Raw genomic sequence first — 27,881 nt, 5'->3', positions numbered from 1 at the left:
CAAAAGGAGGTAACTGGGAGCACCCCCTCACCAGGCCTGCACCCCAGATCTGGGTTGAAGCCCAAAGAGCCTCTGCAACAACTGTTCTGAGCAGAGCCTGATGACAAGGCTGCCCTGTCAAGTGTCGGAGCCTGAGGTCCAGGCCTGAAACCCCAGCGCTTCAGGTGGAAATACAAGCGGGAGAAGGCAGTCATCCTCTTGTGCTTCTCCACCCTGTGAGGGTATCTGCCCTTTCAAAGTCCCACCCAGCCAGGAAGCAGAGGGCCAGGCTGTGGACACCAAGAAGGCGAGAACCCTAGGTTCCCAGCCTTGGCCAACTTGCTCCTGTCCTCTGCCCACTCACCAGCAGAGGGCGCCAGTGGCTGGCTCTGCTCAAACTCAAGCATGGAAAGTTGACAGAACAGGAGGAGCCCCCTTGACAGGTCCCGGGAAACCATGGCCACTCGGATGGAAGAGGCAGACACCTCAGATCCTGCCCTTGTGCTGAGAAGCTTCTGGAACAAAAGCTGCCAACTCTCAGGGAAAAGAAGAGACACTATAGCCTCCTTGAAAGTGAAAGTCACTCAGTTGTGTCTGACTCTTTGAGACCCTGTGGTCTATACAGTCCATGTAATTCTCTAGGTCAGAATACTGGAGTGGGTAGCCTTTCCCTTCCCCAGGGGGTCTTTCCAACCCAGGGATCGAACCCAGGTCTCCCGCATTGCAGGCAGATTCTTTACCAGCTGAGCCACAAGGGAAGCCCATAGCTTCCTTGACACGAGTCCAAAGACCAAGGAATGGCACAAACCTTGGTTGGCCAATGGAACCGGAGAGAGAAGATGTTCTATTTCTATGGTGAAGCAAGAGCAACCCTCTGATAAAGGTCAACCCCGTGGCTGGTGAGGTCAGGGCCAGGGCACGGGACCTGGGCTTGCCATGACCATCACCAGGGCAAAAGGTGAAGGCAGACACACTGCTGCACACACACGTTCCAGAAAGAGAGGCCAGGTGACCACAAGAGCATTCTTTTTTTAAAAAAGAAAACTGAGCAAATATATACAAAATACTTCCAATATCTTCTGGGCCAACAGAGCAGCCACCACAACACTTCTCCTTCTTCCTGAGCTTTCCCCTGCCATCTGGAACCCGCTCCTGGCAGACCCAGCAAGCCCATGTCTGGGGAGCATGTGCCACCACTGCACGTGGCTCCCATTCCAGTTGAGTCTCTGGACAGTGCCCAAGCGCTTTAGGCAACCTCTCCCAGAAGACTGCCCACCCGGCAGGGGGCCGTGAGGGGAGCTTCCTCTTCTCCTGTCTTCTCTGCCCGCATCCTAGGATAATACAGCTTCTGTGGGTGACCCTCGGGGCGGGTCCCGTCAGACTTTATGGGCTAGGAGGGTGGTCAGCTTGATCTTGCCATCCATGGAGGCAGTGAGGCAGGTCCCGCAGTCCATGGCTGTGCTCCAGTCCACAGTGACCACAGGGGCGCGGTGGCCGCCCAGGCTCACGCAGCTCTCCAGAACCTTGTCATCCCCGCCCAGCTGCAAGGGGACAGGAGGCAACATCATCAGGCACTGCTCATAAACACATGCAGTTTATCCACTTCCAGGGGCAAACTGCCTTGAGCCCAGGGACTGCCACCCCAAGCCCAGGATGTGCCCAGGCACACATGTTCCTCTGGCCAGAAAGTCTCAGCTTCACCACTTGGACCAGCAATACCTTCAATTTCCTGACTATACTTATTCCTTCAACCAAAGGGGGAAATAAGTCCCTAACATCATGGGGTTGCAAAGAGTAGGACACGACTGAGTGAACTGAACTGAAGTGAACACACTCTAAGAGGCAGAATTCTCTCTGCTACCTTTACCCTGCTGTGGGTGTCTGAAAAGACTCTGATGCTGGGAAAGATTGAGGGCAGGAGGAGAAGGGGACGACAGAGGATGAGATGGTTGAATGGCATCACTGACTCAATGGACATGAGTTTAAGCAAGCTCTGGGAGTTGATGGACAGGGAAGCCTGGTGTGCTGCAGTCCATGGGATCGCAAAAAGTCGGACACAACTGAACTGACATTTTTAAAGGATATGGCGGGGAAAGCTTTCAACTCATTAATTGGTTAAAGAGCAAGTCTGACTACAAACTGATCTGAACTGATCAGGACAAGTGACAAAGCCTACAGGATCAAAAATAAAACAATACACACACACACACACAATCATACAGAGAGCAAAAGGAGAGCCCACCTGGAACTCAACCAAGTCTTTAAATAATGAAATAAAATTAGGCTTTAAACAGAAAGCTCTTTACAGTATCTCCCAATAGCAATTACAAGAAATTATGGAACTTTATATGATGGCATCACATTGTACACCTTAAACATATAGCTTATTGAGTGATTTATCAACTGTAGCTCAATAAAGCTTAAAAAAGATTTTTATTAAAATATCCATTGAAACAAATAAGTAAACACAAACTATGGAATTAATTTCCAAGGGGAGGGCAAGAGCCACCCGAGTCGTCCTCATCTATAGAGAAGAGGAGCCCTGTTGAGTAAACCCAGGCTCCCTGGCACCACTGTTAAGGTCAAGAAGGCTCCCGACTTCCCACTTCTGCAGCCCCTTCCCCCTCACCTCTTGCTCCCTGCTGCCCCGTGGGACCCCAAGGCCCGCCTTCCTCCTCCTCCTCCAAAGGCCGTGACTCCACAGCCGAGCGCCCCTTTCCCCAAGGCCTCGGTCCCCACCCGGCTTCCTCCCCTCTGAGCCCTCAGCTCTGTAGTGTCCCCACCACTGATGCTTGTGTCTCCTTCTCACCTGAGTGTGAGCACCAGGAGAGGGGCCACAGTGTCTCCGGTGTACACTGCCCGTGCCAAGGCCACACCCACCCATGGCTGACCCCTGGGGTACGGCTGCCTGTGGACGGTGAGCCCCCAAGAGAGAGCATCCCACTCCGTGACTCCTTCTGCCTACAGATACAGCACCACTGCATTCACGTGGAACCGGAACTACGCGCTCAGGCCACAACATAAAGCCTCATCCCCCCGTCTACTTGGTAAGACGAGTCCAGATGGAGAGGTTTAGAATTTCACTCGATTATATACACAAACAAGGTGCATGAACCAGAGAGGCTGTGATGAGACGGTTAAGACAAGCAGATCGACTGAGGGACAAAACAGAGTGGACAACGTACTTGCCATGTGACACATCACACCCCTGAATTTCCATCCCAGCCGTGGCTTGTAATGTCCTTGACCCACAGGACGTCTCATCAAACAATAAATCTAGGCCAGATTAGAGTAACTGGAACAGACCCCCTGGGCACTCACCCAAACCAACACACAGCCCTTCTTCCTAGTTCTCGATGTTCTATAATTGTTCTTATTCCCAGGGAAGCAGGCAGAAAAGGGGCAGAGTCTCATCAAGGGGCAGGGATAGGTGAGCAGAGAGGAGGACAGGCAGGCCACCCTCGTTCCCATCCCCACGGTTTCCCTCGAGCCAGCCTGCAGCCGGGAGGCCCAGATGCTGTCCATCCCAGGCCAGAGGCATCTCCATGGCCACCGGGCAGGGACAGAGACAGGGACGGGGCTCGAGCTCAACCACGCCCAGGCCTCTGGGGAGGAACATCCCTGCCACCCACCAGGCCCCCAGGTACCTTGTAGATGACGCCCCCCGTGGCAGAACACGTCAGCATGTAATTGCCCTCTGAGTCGAAAGCGAAGAGTCGGCCCCGGGGCACCTGGACCTGCTTGTAGCCGCTGTAGCCGGACAGCACGAAGGGGCCCGTGGCGTCGGCAGGCAGGCCGTACTCGGACACCTTCAGGCCGCTCTTGTGGATGTTCCACTGGATGAACTGCACCCAAAAAGCACGAGTATAGGGCTCTCAGCGGTGTGGCCAGGGCGCAGGGCCGCGGGGTGGCGGGGTGCAGGGAGTAGTGAGGTGGCCCCCAGGAAGTGGAGGGTAGGGAGATGACCATCCAGTCCCAATGCCTCCCGACACAATGTAAGCATTTTTTTTATTTTGAAGGAAAGAAAATCTAGAAAGAGTCAGACACATCATGTCCAGGTCGGAACTTTCTCTTTGGCCTGACGTCAGGAGCAGAAGAGTGTAGGCACCGGCCTGGACTCCCATCGCTCGAGCTGGCGCAATGCTCCAGTGATTGTTACTACTACTGTTGTTGTTAATATTATTCGTAGGGTTAGAACCTAGCTAGGTTTTTCTTAAATCCCAAATACACTTCCAGTTTCTCAGCAGCACAGCCGATGGAACACGGGCAGTGGAGTACAAGCCGAGCTCAGAGACTACAGCGCAAACACCCTTCGGCCTCCTTCAGGGCCAGGCTGCCTGCTGTGACCTCCTCCTGACTGAGAACTCAACTCAGATGAAGCAAGTCAAGCTCTGATTTAAAAAGCCTTTCTCAAGAGTTTTCAAGTGAAGGATGCATTTTGTAACGACTGTCTTCACTGGATAAGAGAGGGGGACAGGGATACAATCCAGAAGGCCCAGGAGGGGACACACAAAAGTAAGTCCTTATCCCAGCTCTGCCTGCCCCAGCTCCCTTCCCAGGGATCCTAACGAATTCTTCCAGGGAGACTCTAAAAGAGGGGACTTATTTTTACCTTCTTCCCCAGCTCCCTTTTTATGTTTCTCAACTATGGGCACAGCTGTCTCCAGCCCCCCGGCCTATAAAGTTCTACCCACCCATGCTGTGATCACCCAGTGACCAAGCTCACTCAAGTACACCCTGGCCGCACTGGAACCCACGAGCAGGGTGGGTCAGGGAGATGCGTCCTTTCTGCTACAACCAGGAGAAAGGATGTGGGTCCTCCCCTTTCATGACAGTCGACTCCAACTGAACTCATGTAGACCCCACTAAGATCCTATGAGACTGGTTACTATTTTCATCTCTGTTTTACAGAAGACAAAACTGAGTAGAGAGAGGCCCCAGGTCACAGCACTGGTAAAAGGTACAGTCAGGACTGAACTCAGTCCATTGTGCTATTGCGGGGCCCTCTAGAATCTTAGATGCCTACTAAGCCAGAGGAAGGGAGCTTCCTGACCAAAGCCCGCTCCCGCTTACCTTCCCATCCTCGCCAATGCTGTACACAGTGTTCTCATCGTAGCTGAACTCCACGGAGTAGACCTCCCCGCAGTGGGCCTTCCAGCTCATAGCACACTCGTGCTGCTGCATGTCTGAGGCAACAAGATGCCGCTAGGGTTCCCACCCGGGCCCTGGGGAGGCACCTGCCCGTAGGCAGAGGCACCGCACCCTCCCTGTGCCTGCTGGGCAGGAGCCGAGCTGAAGGCAGAGGGCCCCCCAGGACCAACAGGAGTCACAGAGCTGACCGTGGTGAAGAGCTGGCATGGGCTGTTTCAGTTCACTAGTTCTCTCCTCCACCGTGCCTAGTGTTCTGTTAACCCGTCTTAAATGAAAGCTTCTCTCACTGGTCAAAGGTGAGGTTCAGGAATCTTGGGGTGGAGCCTGCAAGTCTAGGAGGACACAGAAGTCCTTCCCAGGAAGGCGCTGTAACTTCCCACCAGGGTGCCCTGGAGGTCAGTTAAAGATATAGCACCTAGCGGTGCCTTTGCAGAGGCGCTGGTTCCGGTCTCCTGGGGCAGGCCTGCGTGAGGAGCTTTAAAGAACATGCTGATGACTCCAAAGCCCACCCTCCTTCTGCTCTCACAGGGACAATGAAGTGGCCATACCAAGAGGGCAGGACAGCATCACTCAAGAGCTCAGGACTGAAGGACTGCTAAGCTCCATCCCCTCCCATGTCCACTGACTCAGATCAGGACCAGGGTAATTAGGGGGGTCCTGAAGCAGACGCTGACCGAAGTTAAGTTCTCTTAGGAGAATCCTGAACCGGGGTTTCACAGTAGCCTCTAGTCCAGCTGGCAAAAACCCAACTCTCTTCCCTGGGTTGATGGACGAGGGGACCAGGATTGCCGTGAGCACAGTCGCTTACCAAACAGCCGGATGACGCCGTCAGCTGCCCCCGTGACCAGCAGGTTCCCATTGTGATTGAAGGCTGTGCAGTTGATGGCAATGGGCTCCGGATCCAGGGAGAACTGGAGCTACAAAAAGGATAAACCACATTTAAAATGTGAGACAATAGGAAACCAATTCCAAGGCAGGTTCTGTCTGAAAGGGGGAAGGAGACCAAGATTGAGGAAAGACACGCCAGAGCATAAAAAGGATCAGTAGCGTCCCACTGTTAAACCCTGACAAGGCAGGTACTCGTTTTACAGTTTTCTCTTTATTCCAAACACCTGTGATTTTAATATTCTCTTCTATGTATTCAATATTCAATGAAAAAAATGGAAAACACAAGTAAACATAAAATTAAAAATCCTGAGAAAGGCCCTCAGCAGAAAATGTGCTTAGTCACTCAGTCATGTCTGACTCTTTGCGACCCGTTGGACTGCAGCCCTCCAGGCTCCTCTGTGCATGGGGATTCTCCAGGCAAGGATACTGGAGTGAGTTGCCATGCCCTCCTCCAGGGGATCTTCCCAACCCAGGAATCGAACCAGGGTCTCCTGCACTGCAGGCGGAAATAATAAGATTAAAAAGGACCTGATCAGACTGGGTGGGATAAGGTAGAACGGAGACGCCAGAGGACAGATGTACAGATGTCTGCTGGATGGAATGGGGCAGGAGGGCACATGTCATTACCCATCTGTCCAAGCCCAAAGAACACACAACACTAAGACTGAACCTTGATGTCAACTGTGCACCCGGGGTGATTACAATGTGTCCGTGTAGGTGCATCGATTGTAACGAGTGTGCTGCTCCGGTGAGGGAAACTGATAGCAGGGGAGGCTGGGCACGTGTGGGGACAGCGTGCATGGGGAAATCTTTGAAATTTCCTCTCCATTTTACTGTGAGCCTAAAACTACTCATAGCACCCCTTCTATGGCCACACCACCCTGAACGCGCCCGATCTCATCTGATCTCAGAAGCTAAGCAGGGTCACAACTGCTTAGTACTTGGATGGGAGACCGCCTGGGATTACTGGGTGCTATAGGCTTTGGGGCTTCCCTGTGGCTCAGCTGGTAAAGAATCTGCCTGCAATGCGGGAGACCTGGGTTCGATCCCTGGGTTGGGAAGATTCCCTGAAGAAGGGAAAGGCTACCCACTCCAGTATTCTGGCCTGGAGACTGCCATGGACTGTCCATGGGGTCCCAATGAGTTGGACACGACTGAGCGACTTTCATTTTCAAAACTACTCAAAAAAAAAGAGTTTTAAATATTAAAAAAAATGTTTACATTTTTCAGTTAAGCCAAAAGGGCCCACTAGAAGGCTGTGTGTGAATTCTAAGTTTGTCACACCTTCCGAATGACTTCAGTTGCCAGCAATCTGCCCAACTGGAGTACTACTACTTTTCAACACGCTCTGAAATCTCACAGATCAAAGTGTGAGGAGCTCCAAGCAAAGAGGGAAGAGACCAAAGAAACAGTGGGCAGAGCGACCTGTGTGCTCCCCGCCCCGCCCAGCCCCGGGGCACCATGAGAAACTCCTACCTGCTGCTTCATGGTCTTCGTGTCCCAGAGCAGCAGCCTGCCCGGAACCTGGTTGGTGCCCCTGCTGCCAATGTCTGGTGCCAACACGTCCACGTGGGCAGTGAGGCTCGAAGCTGCAGCCGAGCAGACGAAAGAGGCCCCACTGGGGCTGCACGCAAGAGACAGGATCCTGCAACACACAGGGGGTGTCGGCGGGGAGCCCAGCTCAGCACTCTGCCCGCCCACAAAGGAAGGGGGAGCTGGGCTTAGAGACTCGGCCAAGACCAGCCCACCAAGCACAGTGACTGGGGGTAGCAGCATCTGGCTCACCTGGGCATATCATCATTGATGTTGATTTCACAGAGGTTCTTCTTGGCTTCCGTGTCGTAGAGGCGCACTGTCCCCACACCACTGCCCAGCAACAGCTGGAAGAAGAGGGACAGCTCAGGGTCAGGCCCCCTCAGGGAGGCTCACAGGAGGGTGAGGCCCATCCCTATGGGGTGGAGGGCAGGCTGCAGGGTGACCCACCCCCACTCCTCCAGGTAGTACAGGGGAAACCGGCTAAAATGGACCTCTTTTAAAAATTAAAGACACTAGAGCTGACCTTGAAGGAATCTGTGGAATGGGAGGTAGGTATCACCATAGGCTGAGCTGGCAAGGAGACCCTCTGCCCTCCAACCCCCCTGTCTTCCAGTTTCAATGCCAGCCGCCCTGGTCCTGCCCACTGGTTCCTGGCCCACCACCACCTCCATAGGCAGAGACCTCAGCTAGTCATGGGTCTGGGTGACAGCCCCATTTGCATGTCCTGGGGACAGCTTTGGCTCTGGGCCTATAAAGGTCTCCGGGAAAAACAGAGGAGGCCATCTTTGCCTTCAGGACAGTCCTGGAGGTGCGGTCCTCGAGTGCGTAGTGAGAAGAGAGCGCAGGGGCTCGGCTTGGAGTCCCAACCAAGCCCGTGGTGCTGGGGCAGCAGGGGAGAATCCTGGTAGGTCCTCACTTAAGACCACAGGTCCAGCCATGGGCAAGACCACTCACCAGCCTGTCCCGCTTGGTGGCCCATTCTAAAGAGAGCAGCGGTGACTTGGAGATAGAGGACGCCTTGGTCTGCATGATGGGGTTGAAGGACCACACTTTGATGACCCCATCCACATCCAAGCTGGCGACTCTTCTCCCCGAGCAGTCCACCCTGAGATGAGACAAAGAGGCATGCCATTAGCATCCCCGCCTGAGTCTGCCACCCTCCTCAGCCCAGGCCCAGAGGACTGCCTTTTCTGACTCTCCTGCTGAGAGATGCCCAAGCTCCAAGGACGGGTGTGGACTACTTCTAGAAATAGTCATTCATTCATCTGTCTGAGAACTACTCATAAAGCATCCATTATGCGCTGGGCCCACTGGGCATCACCTACCCTCTGGACGTTACTCTCCAGGATCAGAAGGAGTGGAGGAGCTGACTTGACCAACAACAGCCCCAGTGCCAGCTGTCCAGCCCTCCTCTGACAGTTCACGGTCCCTTGGGGCCATCCCACCACCTGCATCTCTGTTATCCCTCATCATCCTGCTTGCCACGCCTTCACACGCACAGCCCCAGACCGCAGGCTTCCCCGGGGAGCCCACCCCCTTTTCCCCCAAGGCCCCGCCCCAGCGGCCAGCACCCACCTGCAGTGCATGATGGAAGAGTGGTGCTCCCCGTACTCCTCCTGCCCCAGCACGATGAACGGCTGCTCGGGGCGGACCCCCCCACCCTCAGGGCCCGCAGTGGGCACCCGCGTCAGCGTCTCCAGCGCCTCCACGTGGGGCTCCGGGCAGGGCTCTGCCTCTGGGCCACCAGCTTCGGGCTTCTTCTCCGCACACTGCGTCAAGCAAAGCGGGCACAAGTCAGAGGTGAGGGGTCAGCGCTGGGCCCAGCTGCTCCCCATGTCTGGGGACAGGCTGGGGGTGTCTAGGACACCAGGCCACGGCCCTTGGGGGAGGATCTTGGTGGTTGTGGGGTCTAAAAGAAAGAGCTCTGAACTCCAAGAGCCTGCTTCACCGGTAGCCCCTTCCCAGAGACCACGAGGAGGGAAGTGTGGGCCACGGGCTCCCGGTCCCAGCTGACGAGACCCAAGACACGCACGACCCTGACAGACCAGGCCAATGATAACAAGAATCAGTGAGGGAGGGAGTGCCCACTGCACGCCAGGCACTGCGAACACGACCGACTGTCTCATGTAGTGCTCCCTCAACCATCTGCGATCCTGTTAGTAACCCATTTTACAGCTGTGGAAACTAAGACTGAAAGCTGAAGTAACCTTGCCTAGGATCAAGAGCTGGCCCTGGGGGTGGGATGCCGACGTGAAGCCAGGTCCATCCAACGTAAGCCTGGCCGCCCACCAGCACCTCCTCCTGGGAAGGGGTGCCAAGAGACTGGGGTGATGGGCTAGGCCCGAGGACAGCAACTAAGCCAGAGCAAGGCAGGGCACCAAATGGCACCCACACACTCTGCCACCCAGGGGGCTGCTGCTGTCCGTCCCTGCCTCCTGAGGGCACTGGCCGCTGGCCACCACGATTACCACCTGCTCATCTAGACATAACCGTGATGCCACGGAGCATCAGCCAGAGTGCTCTCTACCACCCCCCTGGTTCTGGAGATTCCTGGAAGCACTCCTCAGGGACCCAGAAAGAGCAGTTTTACAGAAAAAATAGAATAAAAGAACAGAGGAACAGAGACCTCAGAGCTCAGAGGGGCCTTCGGGAGTGGCTGAGCTCTGGTGCACCTTTAATCCTACAGCCCAGAAGGACCTGAGATGCAAGCCAGAAGGCTCTATGCCATCGGACCGGAACAAGTTCAGGGCTGCTAACCCCCAAAATGCCTTTAAAACAGGCAAGTAGCCTGGATTAGGAGAGAAACGGTCAACAAGGTGACAAGGCAGTAAATCCCTTGGGGCTTTGCCTTCAATCCCGAGTATTTCACTGAAGCAGCAGCAGCTTATACTACCAGGGAGGGAAAGCCCAACCCACATTCACCGGTAAGAAGTCTCTGAACCCAGCCTGGCAAGGGCCGGGGCCGCCGCACGGCAGCCCTGTGGGCACATGGCCCTCAGGGCAGCGACTCCAGCAGGGAGTGCAGAGAAAAGGCCCGTGACTGAGCGAGTCTGGGCGATGCTGGGTTACACCCAGGGGACCCTCTCCCCGGACTCCGAGCACCCGTAACATGAGCACACTAACAGGCACGGTTAAACATGGGGAAGGACAGAGCACACAGGGGGTCCCAAACCCACTGTTCACAGAGCTCGTCTTCTGGACATCTTCAGAGGCCAGCATTTTATGGCCCCTGTTTAGGGCAACACTACATCGGGAAAAGGGATCACTGGAAAACCAGATTATTCTGGAATAAAACCACCAAAGTGCAAGTGGTTAAAGCCAGTTAGGCAAAACCACACAACGCACAGCAAAAGACATCAAGAGAGGTAAGAGCAGGCCCTGCACCACCCCTCCCCGCTGCCATATCCCATGGCTCTCCACCACGGAGGAGGGTCTGTGGGGTGTCCCCATGGGCGTTCCTGAGACACTGAGGCCAAGCTGCACCTGCAAAGTCATGGAGAGGAGCTCCTTCCGTTCCTTGCCGTGGTCCTGCAGGCGCCGCTGCCGGTGCTGTGACCAGCTGGACTCCCCAGGGGCCAGCCCACCGAAGAGGCTCTTCCCGTCCTTGGGCGCGCCGGCCGGCTCCCTGCCCTTGGTGGTCTGGAGGATGAGACACCAGTCTGTGAAATGTGTTTTCTCACGTGGGCCTGGGCAAGGAGGGGAGCAGGAGCCAAGTAGTCCTATGTAAGGCTCCTCCCTGTCCATGCTGAGTGTTACTATCTCGGGCTTCCCTGCTGTTACAACGGTAAAGAATTCACCTGCCAACGCAGGAGACACAGGTTCGATCCCTGGTCCGGGAAGATCCCACATGCTGGGGAGCAACTAAGCCCGTGTGCCACAGCTATTGAGCCTGTGCTCTAGAGCCCGGGAGCTGCAAGGACTGAAGCCTGCGTGCTTTAGAGCCCGTGCTCCGCAACCAGAGAAGCCACCACAATGAGAAGTCAGCACCCTGCAGCTACACAGTAGCCCCTGCTCTCTGCAACTAGAGAAAAGCCCACGCAGCAACAAAGACCCAGCACAGTCAAATCTAAATAAATAAATATTAAGAAAAAAAACATGTTATTATCTCAGCCCATGAGCAAGGTCAAGGGCAAAACACCAGCAGTCTGCACCTCCTCCTTCCTGTTCTCCACTCCCCCATCCTGAGAGGACAACTCCTCAGCACTTTTCTGCCTGCCACATCTACTGCCTGGAGGTAGATACACACATATCCTCCTGATCTAATCTGCAACAGTTAACTTTATTTAGTTTAGTTAGCACTTAGCGAAGCAACAGTTATGAGGCAGATCAGGCCCTATGCTGGTGTTATATTTAAAAGCAACAATGTGTTTCAGCAATAGGAAAAAAAATTACGCAAAATATAATCACCCCTCTACAGGGGAAAAAGACACACAATACCCTCTCTTGTTTTGGGCCAAGGGCATGACTAAGCCAGTCAATGTTAACAAATATTGAGGTATTTGGAAATGATTACTGGGCAACCATAAAGTCTTTTAACAGAAATAGTTGGAAACTCAAGGACTTTGGGGCAGAATAAACTGGACAAGAGAGAAACTGGATCTTCTGGCTCCTTTTGATAGCAATGAGATAAAGTCAACCAACGTTACAGCAAATGAACTCAGTTAATTCCCACCCCAGGCTTTCCTGGTGACTCAGACAATAAGGAATCTGCCTGCAATGCAGGAGACTCGGGTTGGATCCTTAGGTCAGGAAGATCCCCTGGAGAAGGGAATGGCTACCCACTCCAGTATTCTTGCCTGGAGAATTCCAGTCCATGGGATGGCAAAGAGTCAGACACAACTGAGCAACTAACTGGGGCTTCCCAAGTGGCACTAGTGGTAAAGAAGCTGCCTGCCAATACAAGAGACACAAGAGACATGGGTTCCATCCCTGGGTCAGGAAGATGCCCTGGAGGAGGGCATGGCAACCCACTCCAGTATTCTTGCCTGGAGAACCCCATGGACAGAGGAGTCTGGCGAGCTGCAGTCATGAGACCACAAAGAGTTGGACACAACTGAGTATATAATCCCCACCCCACTCCCATAGAGACTGAAGATTTCTAATCTAGAGCTTTTTAAAAAGGAGCTGCCACCTAATCACCTTTCCAGATGATCTGCCTGGGTTCTCTTTTTCTAATCTAATTCCCACAAATTATGATGCTCACACTCCTACCCCCTCTCCTTTTTTTTTTTTTTTTTTTTACACTCTTAGCAAAGGGATATAGATACCAATAGCCACTCAGTTTGAGACCAACATACTCACAAATCATTTGTACACAAGTCCTAAGCAAAGAGAATAAATTCAACCAAAGTCTACAGGTGGCCTTTTAGTTCTTCTACTTGTTATATTTTATGTTAACACCAAACAACTTTAAATGATTGACATAGATTCCCTGGGACCCTGAGGTCATATGAACAGTTAAGAAAGGAAATTTTAAAGGCTATTAGGAGCCTAACTGTGGCTGACATACACAGGGTTGGTTAGTTTTGTTTTTCTGACTGAAGCGACCTCCAGTGGTACCTGAAGGTGTTTATTACACCTCCAAGTACTTGTGATTGTCACAGATAGTTTCTCTAGAGTGGTTGATCTCTGAATTCTGACTTATTTGGGGAACAGTAAATTTCTTAGTCAAGATTTTTAAAAAAATAAACTAAGAAGAAAATCAACAACAATAATGTCAATATATATTACTCACTGAGCATTTACCATATGTAAGGTACCACGCTAAGAATCTTACAAACATTCCCTTAAAGATAAGGCATTATTTTAAGATGGGGAGCAGTTGTGTAGAGAGGTTTAATTTCTCGTTCTACACAGGGAAAACTCAACAGAACTGTAATTCACACCCAGATCTGACAGTGGCCCCATGCTCTGAAAAACCTGAAAAAGCAAAACCATGATGGAAGCACATGAAAGAAAGTGACCCTGAATAGAAAAGAGAAGAAGGAATGTCATAATCCTGGAATCTAATTAACAACCAAGAGAGGCCCCTCTCTCAGTGCTTCTGGCCATTCTGGAGAAGCATCCCATGGTCCAAGGAGCTCTGGACAGGTCCCTTCGTCTTAGAAAGTGGAAGATGACTTCTCTTAACTTCCCAAAAGTAACACGTGGTCCTGAGTGAACCATGATCCCTCACATGGTCCAGGGTGGGTGGTGGAGTGGGGGGTGGTTCACTCCCTAGCAGGTGATCCAAGGCTGCTAACCTTCATTACACACATCCGTTTATTCCTTCTGACTGATCCAGAAGGCAAACTGCTCAGACTAAGGAACTTCACAGGGGAGGCTATAACGGGCTCAGTTGCTCAGTCATGTCCAACTCTTTACGACCATATGGACTGTAGCCTGCCAGGCCCCTCCGTCCATGGAATTTTCCAGGCAAGAATTTGGCAGTGGGTTGCCATTTCCTCCTTCTGGAGATCTCCCCAAGCCAGGGTCAAACCTGTGTCTCCTGCCTCTCCTGCACTGGCAGGCAGATTTCTTTACCACTGTGCCACCTGGAAAACCCCTATAGGCTATACTATACCAGACAAGAGACTTTAGGCCAAAGACTGAAATAAGAGACAAAGAAGGCCATTTTATAATGATAAAAGGGTCATTTCAACAAGAGGACATCATATTTGCAAATATTTATGCACCTGACCTCAGAGCACCTCATATATAAAGCAAATATTAACTGACCTGAAGGGAGAAATAGGCAGCAATACAACAATAGTAGAGGCTTAAATAGCCTACTTTCACCAATGAAGAGATCATCCAGACAGAAAATCACTAGGGGCACACTGGCCTTAAACTGCACATTAGACCCGGTAAACTTAATAAACATTTACAGAACATGCCACCCTCAAGCACACATGTAACATTCTCCAGAATAGATCATATGTTAATAAATGTAAGCCTTAATAAATGTAAGGAGATTAATGTCATAGCAAGCATCACAATGGATGAAACTAGAAGTCAATTATAAGAATAAAACTAAAAAGTTCATAAATATATGGAGACTGAACAACACGCTCCTGAACAACCAATGAGTCCCAGAAGAAACCAAAAGATAAATCAAAAAATGTCTTGAGACAAGTAAAAATGGAAACACAATATACCAAAACCTATGCAAAACTGATTCTAAAAGGGAAGTTTCTAATAATAAACACCTGCATTAGGAAGAAAGAAAGATTTCAAGTAAACAACTTAACTGTACACCTCAAGAAACTAGAAAAAGAAGAATACACAAAGCCCAAAGTTAACAGAAGGAAGGAAATAACAATGATCAGAAAGGAAAACAAAGAAATAGATTAACAAGTCAATAGAGGACTTCCCTGGTGGTCTAGTGGTTAAGAATCTGCCTGCCAATACAGGGGACATGGATTCGATCCCGGGTCCAGGAAAATCCCACGGGCCATGGAGCAACTAATCCTGTGCGTCACAACTGCTGAGCCTGCACTGTAGAGCCCATGAGCCCCAGTGACTGAAGCCCACAAGCCGAGAGCCTGTGCCCCAAAAGAAGAGAAACCTCCGCTCTCTGCAACCAGAGAAAGCCCATATGCAGCAATGAAGCCCAGCAAAACCAAAAATAAAAATAAATAAATAAATCTTTAAAAAAGAAAAGAGAGTCAATAGAAATGATCATTGAAACCAGGAGCTGGTTTTTTGAAAGTCAAACAAAATAGACAAACCTTTAGCTTGATTTACTAAGAAAAAAAACAGGACTCAATAAAACTAGAAATGAATTCCAAAACACATCTCCAAAGGCTCTACCATTCTGATAGAAAAGATAAAAGAGCTGGCAGTAAAGGCCATGTTTTCTGGACCACAAAGGTGGCAATGGGAACCCCATAGCTAGCTACAAAATCAGTGCTGAGAGGAGGAAGATCAGCTTCCTGGGTTGACAGCTGTTTTTCAAAATAGTGGGATCCTGGCAAGCAAACTAGCCTGGCACAACTATGATTCAGACTTATCAGCCTGACCAAGAAATCTTTATACTGGATACTTGAGAAGAAAAGAAAAGGGAAAAGCATCCATTTACTACTGTGTGCATGCCCCGGGAAAGTACACAGACTACAGGGGTATCCCACTTTGGGGCCAAAGGTGGGGAAGGCTGCAGAACAGGCACAGGCACTTGGTGGAATGCTTGTCTGTCCTTACTCACCTGCTACACCTGATACACGGTGTCTTTTCCTCTAACAGGTGGTGTTGCTGCTGCTGCTGCTAAGTCACTTCAGTTGTGTCCAACTCTGTGCGACCCCACAGGCGGCAGCCCACCAGGCTCCCCCGTCCCTGGGATTCTCCAGGCAAGAACACTGGAGTGGGTTGCCATTTCCTTCTCCAATGCATGAAAGTGAAAAGTGAAAGTGAAGTCGCTCAGTCGTGTCCGACTCTCCACGACCCCATGGACTGCAGCCTACCAGGCTCCTCCGTCCATGGGATTTTCCAGGCAAGAGCACTGGAGTGGGGTGCCATTGCCTTCTCTCCAAACAGGTGGTGTTAAGAGTACCCAATTCAATTGGCCCAAGTGGATGGAATAGAGGGGCTTAAGATAGACTTCAAATTCCTCCAGCGGACACAAAAGGCACTTGTAAGACTTCCCCAGCAAGTATGTTACAACATTAGGAAGAACAAAAGCAGTACTTCCTTCTTGAGTCAAGACGGTAAGGAAGCTGTCCAGTGTATTACAGGCTGGAAAGGACTCCAAAATGAAAATTCAAACAGGTGTTAACATATAAATAAGAAAAACTATCTTTATAACGATAGGGTAATTTATACCAAGAGAGCTATAGACCTAAACGTGACCTAGCAGATCCTACTTAGAGCTTCTCTTTAAACTGTATCTAAGATAATCAGCTGAGCCACAAGGGAATCCCCATACAAGAGAAGGGGAAACATCAACAAAAAACAATAGCACACTAAAAGCTGATGAGTGCAGCTATCCACCAAACACCTGAATAAGTAGGTAAAGTAAACCTGTGTCCAGCTACAAAGGCATATGACTTAAGTAAATGTTCACTGGGACACACCCAGTAATTCCAAGTTTTATTTTAAGAGCAAACTTTATAAAAAATCTTCACTACTGGATTCATGTAACATTCCAACAGTCCAAATTATATTGTCCCAATCTATCATAATCTACCTGTCTCCTACAGTTCAAGAGAGGTACCTTTATCCTGCTTTATCATCTGACCTTCTCTCCTCTCACTCCAGAGAAGGATCTAAATTCGTTTTCGGCAGCCTGAATAGACTTACCAGGCAATCGTCCAAGTGGAACAGAAAACAAGTTCTAGTAGTTTGGCCTCACCTGAGGCAAAAAAAGCTACCCAGAAGACAGGCCCAAGTAACAGAGAAATTACAGAATCAAAGATGGGGAGGGGGACTCCCTTTTCCCCATCCTGCTGAGATCCATGGAAACGGCCCCAGGGGCAGCATTCTTCCTGCTGATGTCATGGGAGCTATAGGATAATTTGATACTAATAAGAGTTACAAATATACAAGTCTGTGGACGCTTTGCTTTCTTTACATTACCGTCAATTAGAGGTTATCTCTGTAATAACCATAACTCCCCCTCGCAGTCGCAAGGCGACTGAGCGGGTGTGGAAGGAGTGAAACTGTAACTGGAGGGGAGGATGGGGTGACACTGCAGTTGGGGAGCCTGCTGAGGAGGTGCCTGAGGGGGTTTCTATAACAGAGAGCCCAGAAGAGCTTGGGAACTGTGGGTTTACAGCTACTTGCAAAATTTTGCCCCCAGATTCAGAGTGAAAGCACAGAGAATGTATCACTGTAGACTTTACGTCTATGATGTAGTAAACTTTTCAGTGCTAACAACAACAGTTACAGGGGCCGATCACAGGGGGAAAAATGCTGATATGACTGAGGCTTACAACTGTTGTTTCGTCACTACATCATATCCGACTCTTTTGCCACCCGATGGACTGTAGTCCGCCAGGCTCCCCTGTCCAAGGGGTTTTCCAGGCAAAAGTACTGGACCGGGTTGTCATTTCCTTCTCCAGGGGATCTTCCTGACCCAGGCTTATTTAAAAAAAAAAAAAAAAAAAGTCATTTTCTATTGAGTTAAAAGCAATATATCATTAAAATCAGAGGAAGTGATCATATAACTAACAGCATTTGGTATTGGTAAGAGAGCATCCTGAATTGTAAACTCGAATTTGGCCATCAACCATATAGGGGAGTTAAAAAATTAGAATGTCCCTCCAAAAGAAGGGAACCAGGATGGTGAGGAGTCTAGAAATCACGCCACATGGGTAAATAGGGCAGAAAGGAAGGAATGACCATAGTGTTTAGCATGGAAAAGACAGAAAGAAGCCTTATTCTATGCAGCTTGAAGGCAAAACTACGACCTATGAGTGAAAATCACAGAGGCTTCAACTAACAACTTTCAAACAGGCCAACCCCCCCCGCCCCCCACCAAACACAAGCAGTGAGCTCCCCAGCACAGGGGGAAATCAATCAAATAAAGGTCATCTGGCCCACCCTCCGGCCAATAGGAGGTGGTCCAGATGACCTTTAAACTTCCTCCAACTCTAAATTCTATGATTTTCTTGAATCTCAGATATACTAGTTATTTTTGGAGCTGAAACATCACTGCTGAGTCAAATATATCATTAAAAAAAACAAGTGAGCCAACCACTGGATTTTTTAGATTGAGAACATTTATCGTCTATATCCAGGACATGGAAAGAGTGCTACCTTTGCTCTGTTAACATGCCAGAAGCTTTGTTTGAATAAATTTTAAAGGTAAAGTAAGGAACATTTGCTGCAAATTACACCTTCTTACCTTTGTCTCCTGAATAGGAACCTCACAAACATTTCCAATCCCATTTCACCCTCAGTTTAGTGCCTGAACATGTAAAGATATGGCCACAGGCCAAAGCACAAAGACCCCATCTCCATGCTTTCTTTCAAGTTAATGAAACTGAATTTCATCATTTCATGTACATTCCAAGGGATGTAGCACTCCATACATCATCTATTACAGGCTAAAACCTTCCCAGCTACAACAACTACAACGTATTGTGAGCTCATAATCTGCCAGGCACTGCATATACCGAGGGCTCTCATTTCAACTCAAATACCTCTCCCCATAGGGAGTAAATGCTCTTATCATTCCCATGCCAAGTGGGCGGGGAGATGTGAGCAAGGATGCTAAACAAGGTTGCCTGAGTCCGAAGCCCATGCTTTTTCTTCCCCCATGTCCTGCTCAGCATCTGCACTGAGGAACAGTATGAAATCCACATGCTGTGCTAAAGGCCCTTGCGTCCCAGTGGCAGCGTGGACAGCCCCGTCTCCCCAGGCAGCCCCATGCTGCTGTGTCACCTGCAACTGTTCTCAGCCCAAGGGCAGCAGGAGAGGGAGGCAGAGATGAAGACAACCTACTGTATCTGCAATAAAAATCTCGAGAGGGAAACAGTCCCTACCCAAGCAATAAAGCATAACTCTGGATCTGTGAAAGCTTCACTCTGGCCAGCATTTCTGAAAGCAATGAATTCTGACCATCTCCGCTCGGAAAACTAGTCAGTTTTGGACATATGCTGGCATAAAAGAAATTCTCTTGCAAGCTTTTATGAAAGAAAAAAAAAAATCCTTTGTAGTATCAGAAAATAAGAACTTGTAGTAAAAGAAATACCACACTGATCTAGAACTTTACTCTTTATCTACACACTACTTCCTATCACCAAAAAATTTTAAAGTCCAGAATCGCTTGAATTCATGCTTGAATAACCAAATTTTAGCCATAAGCACACGTGAGTTAGAGGAAATGATGAGAAAGGGGAAGGGACCCTTCAGAACACACTTCCTCCTGTCACCATCCACCCTCCCACCTGCAGGTCCAAAGGGAGGGTAGGCAAGTCTTCACGTGGGTGATGCGTGGGGTGTCGGAGGCCTCCTGGCGAGAGTTAGAAAGGCAGGCCCTGCACCTACCTGGCTGCCGAAGGACTCCTTCTTAGCCGAGCTCTGAGTCTGAGGGGGGCCCTGGGCAGGCGACAACCTTGAGGGGCTCTTCTTACTCTGAGGCAGCAGCGAGGACAGGAAGCCCACGCGTGGCGACTGGGAGAGGGAGGCGTTCCTCTGGCTGCACACCATGGCTCTGGACAAGCAGACACAGCACAAGGTCACGGCACTGGATGGGACCTGGGAGACCCCGGGCACGCACCGTGTGGGCTATGGATGCTGCTAGTAACCAGAGCCACGGCCAGGTCTGCACATCTGGGCTTTAAGGCGGCCCGATGCTTGGTGTTCTTTCACAAAGGGAGCTCGCAGCCTACCTGGCACAACGGGGAAGGCTGTGGCTCTGAGGGCCGTGGTAAAGCTCAGAGCAGAGCTGTCTACTGCCCACTGGCCACATGTGGTGCTGACCACCTGAGATGTGGTCAGTCCAAATGGAGAAGTGCTGCAGGCATAAAATCCACACTGGAATTCCGGATTTAGCATGAAAAAGAGCTGTTAAATAGCTCATGAATACTTTATATTCATTATATGTTGAAATGATACTTTGAAAGAGTTGGGCTATATAAAACGGAAAGTGTTAAGTCGCTTAGTAGTGTCAGACTCTGCTGACACGAGTGTCAGACCTCACAGACTGTAGCCTGCCAAGCTCCTCTGTCCACGGAATTCTCCAAGCAAGAATACTGGAGTGGGTTGCCTTTCCCTTCTCCAGGGGAACTTCCTGACCCAGGGATCAAACCTGGATTCTCCTACCTTGTAGACAGATTCTTTACCATCTGAGCCACCAGGGAAGCCTGGGCTAAATAATAAATATCATTAAAATTTACCTTTTTTAAGATAGCTGCCGCTGCTGCTAAGTTGCTTCAGTCGTGTCCTACTCTGTGCGACCTCATAGACGGCAGCCCACCAGGCTCCCCCGTCCCTAGCTACTGAAAGTTTTTAAGTTCGATTTTTGGCTTGCACTTTACTTCCATCAGCAGGCACTAGCTAAGAAACCAGAGCAGTTTCATCTGCTGCAGGACTGGGCCACAGGAAGATCTGGAATCTGACTACTTGGGTTTGCATCCTGACTCACCAATCACTGATCCTGGGACCGGTGGTGCCTGCGGTCTCTTTCACTGCTATTATCATCATCATCTGGGTCTTTGGCTTTCAATGGCTGTTTTTTAAGGCTGCTCAAATACCTCTCTCCCAACCTGCCTACCACTCTGAACCCTGAGACAAGAGCATGCTTCTATGGAGAAATGCGTGGGCAATCTTGACATCCACGAGGCGCTCCTTTCAGAGCACAGAAACTTCCCAGGGCTTCACGACAACAGCTGCGTGTATTAACCCAGGCTGCACACACCTGGATGTGCAAGCTCCTGGCAGAGCCTGTAGTTCCCCTGCCTCTGGTCAGGCCCAGAGACACAGAAAACTCAGACTAGAACAGTGGGAGCCCAGGAGGTTCCTAGCAATTTGGAGGCATCACCAGGAGGAAGGGAGAACGCTGGGGACAGAGCGAGGAGGGGCACGGCACACACTCACAGTTCTGAGTCCCCCAGGCGGTCCATGTTGGAGACATAAGGAGGCAATTTGTGCTGGACCAAGGCCTCTTCCTCCTCTGGCTGTTGCTCCTCTTTCTTCAGTCGGTGGATTTCGGCTTGCAGTGCAAACAGCTACATAGAGGTGGGGGTGAGTGAGATGGGGATGTCAGCTAGCCTTCCCTCCCTGGGGAAGATCAGACACATCACGTCCAAAAACCAACCACATTGACTCAAAGGCCACTCGCCCTCAGCCTTGGGGAGCCCGTCTCACTCTCCGCAGGCAGGAAAGATAGGTGAGGCTGGTGTGACTTGATGACAAGGAGGTGAGAAAACTAAAGACCATTAGATAATATGGAACCTACTTCTTTTTGCTTTTTATCATTTGACTTGCTTCCCTTTTACCATTTGACTTGCTTCTTCCCGAATTCACTGAGAAAACTAGCTCCACCCACTCCTGCTTTCCTCTTGGGCATCTACAGAACCAGACTTTGGAACTCAGGTGGAAAAAAATTTTTTTTTTTAATGAAGGTCAGCATTTTTTACTTTTTCCCTGAAGATAATTATACACACAGGCCCAAACCTAAGAACGTTAAACCCCCAAAACCGAAACAGCTTATAAGCTTCCTTTTTCTAAAAAATCCTCCCTTTTCTGATGGTGCATCAATTTCAAGGGTAGAGAAATGCTCAGGCAAATGGAAAGGCAAATGTGAGCTTCCCCAGGAGCTGTTCTTTTACCAAAGTAGAAAAACCTGAGAAAAATTAAATCATATCTGGGCTATAAACAAGACAGATGTGGGGATGAGTGGAACAGGCCTGGGAATGGGAAGCAGAGATATACAAGCAGGTTAGCTGCAAAGAGACATCCATGCATAGAGTCGTTTTCCTCTTAAAAGTTCACGACTGTTACTACATTGCTCATGCTATGACTTAAAACAGCAACCCTGCCTCTGGTTTTCAGAGGTTTGTCACAGCTCCCAACCCTGCCTTTCTGGTGACTCACTGCCCCCTGAGACCAGTGCTGTCCTCTACTGACTCACCCTCTACCGCCACTGCCTAATTTCACACATGAAAAGCAGAAGTGCTTCCCAAGGAGCAAGTGACATTCAGAACAAACCTTCTGGCGCAGAACTTCATTCTCTTCTTGAACCTGGTTGGTCCTCTGGCACTCCGCATCAAAGTTCAGGATTACAGGAACCGGTGTACCGAGTTAAAGAATAAGCCTGCCTTTTAATCAACTTGACTGCGGTGGTCATGACACAATGCATACATACACCAAATCCTCAAGTTTTACACCTTATATACATATATATACACAATGTCTCATTGTCAATTATATTCCAACAAAGCTGGGGAAAAAATGCCAATTAAAATATATATTCTATCACAAACTCTGCAATAACACAATTCAATAAACATGTTTTAAAAGAAAAAGCCTGCCTGCAAAACGATTAAAAGCCATTCCAAACACTCTAGACACTGCAGCAACACCCTTGAATGTGCTGTGGGCTTCTCACAGCTTTATGACCAGTCTCTCCCTTGACCCTGGGTCTGGCCTGACTTCGTTCAGACAGACTCATGGACACCTGACAACCTGCCTGGCTAGCCCACAGAGGACATACATCCAGACCTGATGCTTTCTCCCAAATGCCAGCAGTAAAGAGTTTATCTTGAGGGCTTCACACTCAGTCTAAGCTTTAGCAACATTCAGCGAAAAGCCAGCCCAGTGGATCTGTGGGCACATGGCCAGCTGCTCTACCAGCTGCATGGAAGGACTGGCTGCTCGCCTTTCCCCTCCTCAGGGTGAGCCTCTCCCTGGCAAAGGTTCAGGCTGAGAAGCAAGCTTTCTGCAGACTAGGAGCCACCTAGGAGGATCCACATATGAGGTCACAGTGTCAGTCTTTCCCAACCACCTCATACAGCTTCAGTCCAGAAGAGCACTATGCTGGCAGGGCCTCAGTCAGGCAGCGAGCTTCCCTGGAGGGCCCACGGGGTCAAGCCCTGACTACCTCTGGGCTGGGCCCCCTGCGAGTTTTGTCTGAAAGCCCTCAGGATGAAGAGTGGCAGCAGGGGGAGAAAAAGGGCCAACGTGGGTAATTCACACTCACCCCAGCACAAAAGGAGATACTCCTTTCCTACCTCCACCAGAAGATGGTCTTCCCAGAGACCAAAAGGCAATGATGGGTGGGCCTCCACAACGCCCAGCTTATCAGTGACTCACCAGGCAGCCCCATTCAAACCAGACCCCCTTCTCCTCTTGGGGAGTTCCTGCCAGAGAGCACAAGTGAGCGAGGATGTCCCCAGCTTTCCACAACAAAAGGGTACATAAGGTAGGCTTGGAAATTATTTATGTCCTTTCTCTCTCCTAAATCTCTCCACATATTCTTAAAGCTGCCCTGTCCTCTGACAAGTTGAGGGACCCTGAGGTCCCTGTGAAGACAGTGACCCAGGCACTAACACAGAAACGATGTTCCAGCCCTAGAAGTGTTTTCACCCCCTACCTAACCCCAACAAAGCCCAGTGAAATCCTGGGGCGGGGGCATGGAGCATGCGCAGAGGGTGCTCTGGAGGCCGGTCGGTTTCGCTGTGCTTGCTGGGAGAGGCCCCGCCCTACTTGAGGGCTCCTATCCCCCTACTGCGAGGACAGTCTCCCCACCCACCCATGTCAACTATTCAGCAGCAGAACTAAGAATTACAACTCCCACCCTCCCAGATCAAAATAACCACAGTCTGCCCAGCCCCATCACGTGACAACATGATGATCTTTGGGCGTTTGGTAGAAGAAATGACTGCATTAAGGGCAGCAGCCGCTGATCTCGTGGTCGGTTGGCCTCAGGCTGGGCTGCCAGCCCCCCGGCCACTGATAGGATATGCATGCACTGAAACAGGACACTCAGGAAGTTGTGCAGGGACACGATGAAGGTGTCGGCCCACTGGCGCGAAAAGTAGGTGGCGAAGGTGGGGTTGGTGTCTGGGGATGGCAGGAAGGGCAGGACAAACCAATCCTTCCACTCAGCCTGGTTCTGGAGCTCCGAGGCCTGCTTTGCAAAGAACTCCTGAGCCTTGTCACTTCTGTTTGTCTGCCAAGACATGGAAGAGGTGGCAAAGAAAGGAGAGAGACAGAAGGCCAGAGGTGAGACTCTTCACCACCACATCACAGAGAGCCTTTGAATACTGGCCTCCTGAGCAAGTCACCAAACGTGATCTATGAACTCTTCATAAAAGAAATCATCACTCTTTTCTCAAGTTCCTTATAACTTCAAAGAAGCTTGTTTAAAGCTCTAGTGATAAATGCCACCCTAAAAATTAATTCCTAGTTGATTTTCAAATAACCTAAGTGATTTACTATCCCCCACCCCACAAGTCAGTCATAACCTTTTTACTCAAACTTTAACCCAGCTTCTTATATTCTTCAAAACACCACCCAGGCTAATGTGCTTAAGACAAGATGAGAAATAGGAATGAGGAAGATAAGTCAGATGATCTACAGATGAGAAGGGGAAAAAAAAAATTGGAAAACAGTCAAAAATAATTTTCACTGTGACTGTTCCACCCTTTCTGAGTAACAGAGAAGAGCTGTCCCTAGGCGTTAAAAGAAAATCTATTTCTGGATTCAAGAATTTTCTCCACCAAGAGATCCCTGAACCAGAAACACCTGGATTGTGTAGACGAGATAAAAGCGGAACAGGCTGGTTTTCAGCTTGTTGATGGTGGGTCTGTACACGTCCTCCAAGCGGCTGAAGAGCCGCCGCTCCAGGTAGTTCCAGTAATCCCGAAGAGCAGCCAGGTCATACACCTGCATTAATTGCTGCAGCTGGTCCACAATCTTGTCCACCTGGAGAAAGATGTGATGGAAAAGGGAGTTCTCTCTTCACGCCACAGAGTTAATACTTTTTTCCTCTTGCTGCAGCTTCTGGATGCTTCAATTTTTTTTCCTTTAAGTTAGCAATCTATAAAACTTTCAAAACACTGTAACATAATAGGTTTCAAGTTTTTTTTATTAATGTTAGATATGCGTTTCTACCCTTTGGCAAACATGGAAATTTCAGGTGTAAAAGCACTCAGGTCCAGGAACCAGACAGAGTCCAGGGCCTGGACCTGGCTCTAATTTATTCAACCACCTTGGTAATGTCACTTCAACTCTCCGGTCTTAGTGACCTAAGACTTCAGAAAGCAAAAAAGAGGGAGTGAGACAACCTCCATGCTCCTCCTCCATTCCAGGATTCCAAGGCTTATGTTAGATATACTGTTTCCTTCAAGTCCTCTAAGCACCACTAAAGCCCTGGCAGCTGCTGAGAGTGTCAGCCAAAAGGGGTCCCCTCCTTGTGAGGAGCACTCATATCGGAGGACACAAGAAGGAACAGGTTTTGAATACTGATACCATTCTAAACCACCTCCACCCACCCCCCCCCCCCACCCCATTTACAGATCAGGACACTGAGGCTCAGAGAGCTGAAATGATTTGCTTTAGCCACCACCAAGTAGCCACTAACTTTGGCAAGACAAGAACCCAGGTCTCCTAACTCCCCTCCGGTGTTCTGCTGCTAGCTCACTGCCTCTCTCAACTCACCTGCCAACGCCAACTGAAGCCAGCAGACATACACACAAATCACACACATATAACTTCCAAGAACTCAACAGAAAATCATGTCTGAGCAAAGTTATGTTTTCAAATGTACAACAAGGTCTTCCTCAGAGGTGAAGCAAAACTGCCAATGGGTCACTGACAAAGCCATTTCAAATACCTAGCTCAACACGGGCTGCAGACCCCTTTGCTCCCAATGCCACTGGAAGCCGACTTTAGAATATTTCTGTTCCCCAAACCCAAACGTCTACCCAGCCATAGCTCCTCAAACCTCATCCCCATCCAGCCAATGACTGGCCGGCACCTGCTGGGAGACTGGGGTGAAGAACAGAGCCCTGGACCAGGAGTCAGGGCACCTGGGCTCCGGCCTCGGCAATGCTCCTGACTCGCTGGCAACTTCAGACAAGTCACGTCCCCTCTCAGGGCCTCAGTTCCTCATCTGTCAAGCGAGTGCCGGACGCACTGATGGCAATGATCCCCCTGGCGCGGTGACAGCGCCGCTCCCGCCCCGGAGGGCAGTGCTGGGGGACAGCCAGCTCCTGGCTCCCTCGGGGCCGCCTCTGCCCGCGCCGCGCTCGCCGGCTCCTCACCCGGAAGCCCTTCTCCTTATCCGCCTTGATCTCGGCGTCCAGCTGCCGCAGAGTGTGCGTGAAGCCGCGGAAGAGCAGGTACTCTCGGACCATCTCGTCAGTGCGTTCCACGGCCTCCGCCATCTCTGCGCCAGCGCCGCGAGGGGCTGCGCCGGGTGAGGGACGAAGGGGCGGAGCTAAGGCCGCGCGGGGCGGGGCCGGGCGCGAGCACCGGCCCGTCACGCCGAGGCCGGCCTACCAGCGCGTACGCATTGCGCGCCGCGCGCCTATGGCCCCGCCTCCGCCCCGCCCCCGGACCCGCCCAGCTGCCCTCGTCACTATCACCCAGCTCAAAGAGCGAAAGAAAGCAGCACTGCTAGCTGGGTTTTACTGGCAGCGCTGGCGGCGGCTGTGTCATCTGAGTTATTGAAAGGGGCGGCTGCCGTCCAAGTCAAGTAGGGCTGGACCTTGGAGATTATCCCAGATAGTCACGAGGCGGGCTGGGGGCTGAGATGCCCTGATCGTTGGCATTACAGCGCCGAATCCTCTGTGCTCTGCCTGCCCTCATTTTACAAATGGGGGAAACTGTCGTCCTAGAGGCAAAGTAACTTGTGTGAAATCACACAACCAGGTGTTATCAGGGAGCTCTAACCTCCCCCCAAAACCTAGTTTCATTAATAAGATTTATCAATACCGCAAGACAATCAAAGCACACTGTTACCAGAAAAGAAAAGAAAAAAAAAAAGGCAAGTTTCAGAACAGAATGTATAATATGATCCCAGTTTCTTGAGGAAAGGAGTGGGGGAGAGATGAGTGCTTTTGTGTACATTTTACAAATTCAGGAAGATCACACACTAATCGCTTGTAGTTGTTTCCTCTCCCAGGTGAGACTCCGAGGGACTTTTACTTCCTAATTTTTACTGCTTTTTTGACATTTTTATAAAGTGCATATAAGCAGGGAAATATTCAATATCTTTGAGCCTCACTTTCCACCTACCTTCCAGAGTAATAATGAAAATGTAATAAGATAATGTATGTAAAATGCTTAGCACAGTAAACAGCCCATCAGTAAATTGCAAGGTTTGTTCCCTTCTCTCTAATGGTATGGCTTTCTGTACAGTAAGTCCCCTGCATATGAATCTTCAAGTTGCAAGCTTTCAAAGATACAAACATGTATCCACATGTCCAATCATGTGTTAGCCCATGTGTCTGGCATGCATTGTCACATGTGTGCATCCTCTACAAATAGTTGTGGTTTTGTGTACTTTACAGCACGATATAGAGTATAACAGTACAGTATCTTCATTTTTTGCCTTTTCACTTGATGCCAGCTCCTGTATGCCAGCTGTTGTACTGTACTACTGTACTTTTCAAGGTACTGTACTATTTGATTACAAATGTTTTCATTACTTTTTGTGTTTATTTTTTATGTATTATTTGTGTGAAAAAAATTATAAACCTATTACAGTATTATAAGTGCAGTGCTATATAGTCAATTGTGTTAGTGGGTACCTAGGGTAAATCTGTTGGTAAAGCTCGCTCAGTCGTGTCTGACTTTTTGTGACCCCATGGACTGTAGCCTACCATGCTCCTCTGTCCATGGGATTCTCCAGGCAAGAATACTGTAGTGGGTTGCCATTTCGTTCTCCAGGAGATCTTCTC

The 27,881-nt window shown here is 50.0% G+C and overlaps 1 protein-coding gene and 1 pseudogene across 2 annotated transcripts; one reads left to right on the top strand and one right to left on the bottom strand.

The window, feature by feature from the left end:
* Window positions 1–988: 988 nt before the first annotated feature.
* On the bottom strand, window positions 989–26,425 carry WDR91 (WD repeat domain 91). 2 transcript variants are annotated; one of them, XM_027538927.1, is made up of 15 exons: window positions 26,241–26,425; window positions 24,721–24,900; window positions 23,938–24,145; window positions 22,183–22,265; window positions 21,070–21,200; window positions 19,519–19,684; window positions 11,038–11,193; window positions 9,130–9,323; window positions 8,509–8,659; window positions 7,804–7,898; window positions 7,495–7,663; window positions 5,939–6,047; window positions 5,053–5,165; window positions 3,627–3,824; window positions 989–1,520 (listed from the first exon to the last, which is right to left on the bottom strand). In XM_027538927.1, exons 1-15 carry the CDS (start codon window positions 26,361–26,363, stop codon window positions 1,356–1,358), a joined length of 2,241 nt encoding a protein of 746 aa, XP_027394728.1. In that variant the 5' UTR covers window positions 26,364–26,425; the 3' UTR covers window positions 989–1,355. The 2 variants fall into 2 exon arrangements, with proteins under 2 accessions (XP_027394728.1, XP_027394729.1); XM_027538928.1 differs by lacking the exons at window positions 989–1,520; window positions 3,627–3,824; window positions 5,053–5,165 and adding an exon at window positions 5,172–5,462 and having other exon boundaries at window positions 26,241–26,413.
* On the top strand, window positions 6,882–7,000 carry LOC113891967 (annotated as a pseudogene).
* Window positions 26,426–27,881: the final 1,456 nt, after the last annotated feature.

This window comes from Bos indicus x Bos taurus, chromosome 4, assembly GCF_003369695.1.
Source record: "Bos indicus x Bos taurus breed Angus x Brahman F1 hybrid chromosome 4, Bos_hybrid_MaternalHap_v2.0, whole genome shotgun sequence".
Lineage (NCBI taxonomy): Eukaryota > Metazoa > Chordata > Mammalia > Artiodactyla > Bovidae > Bos > Bos indicus x Bos taurus.
This window is presented reverse-complemented; position numbering and strand designations above follow the sequence as displayed.

What these genes read in the sequence shown, in the direction of transcription:
- WDR91 (XM_027538927.1), bottom strand. Translation starts at nt 26,363, where the DNA reads ATGGCGGAGGCCGTGGAACGCACTGACGAGATGGTCCGAGAGTACCTG. An exon ending in CGCCTGGGGGACTCAGAACT is followed by an intron (nt 19,685 to 21,069) that starts GTGAGTGTGTGC and finishes CTGCTTGTCCAG; the next exon opens with AGCCATGGTGTGCAGCCAGA. An exon ending in TCTTCCATCATGCACTGCAG is followed by an intron (nt 8,660 to 9,129) that starts GTGGGTGCTGGC and finishes GTCTCATCTCAG; the next exon opens with GGTGGACTGCTCGGGGAGAA.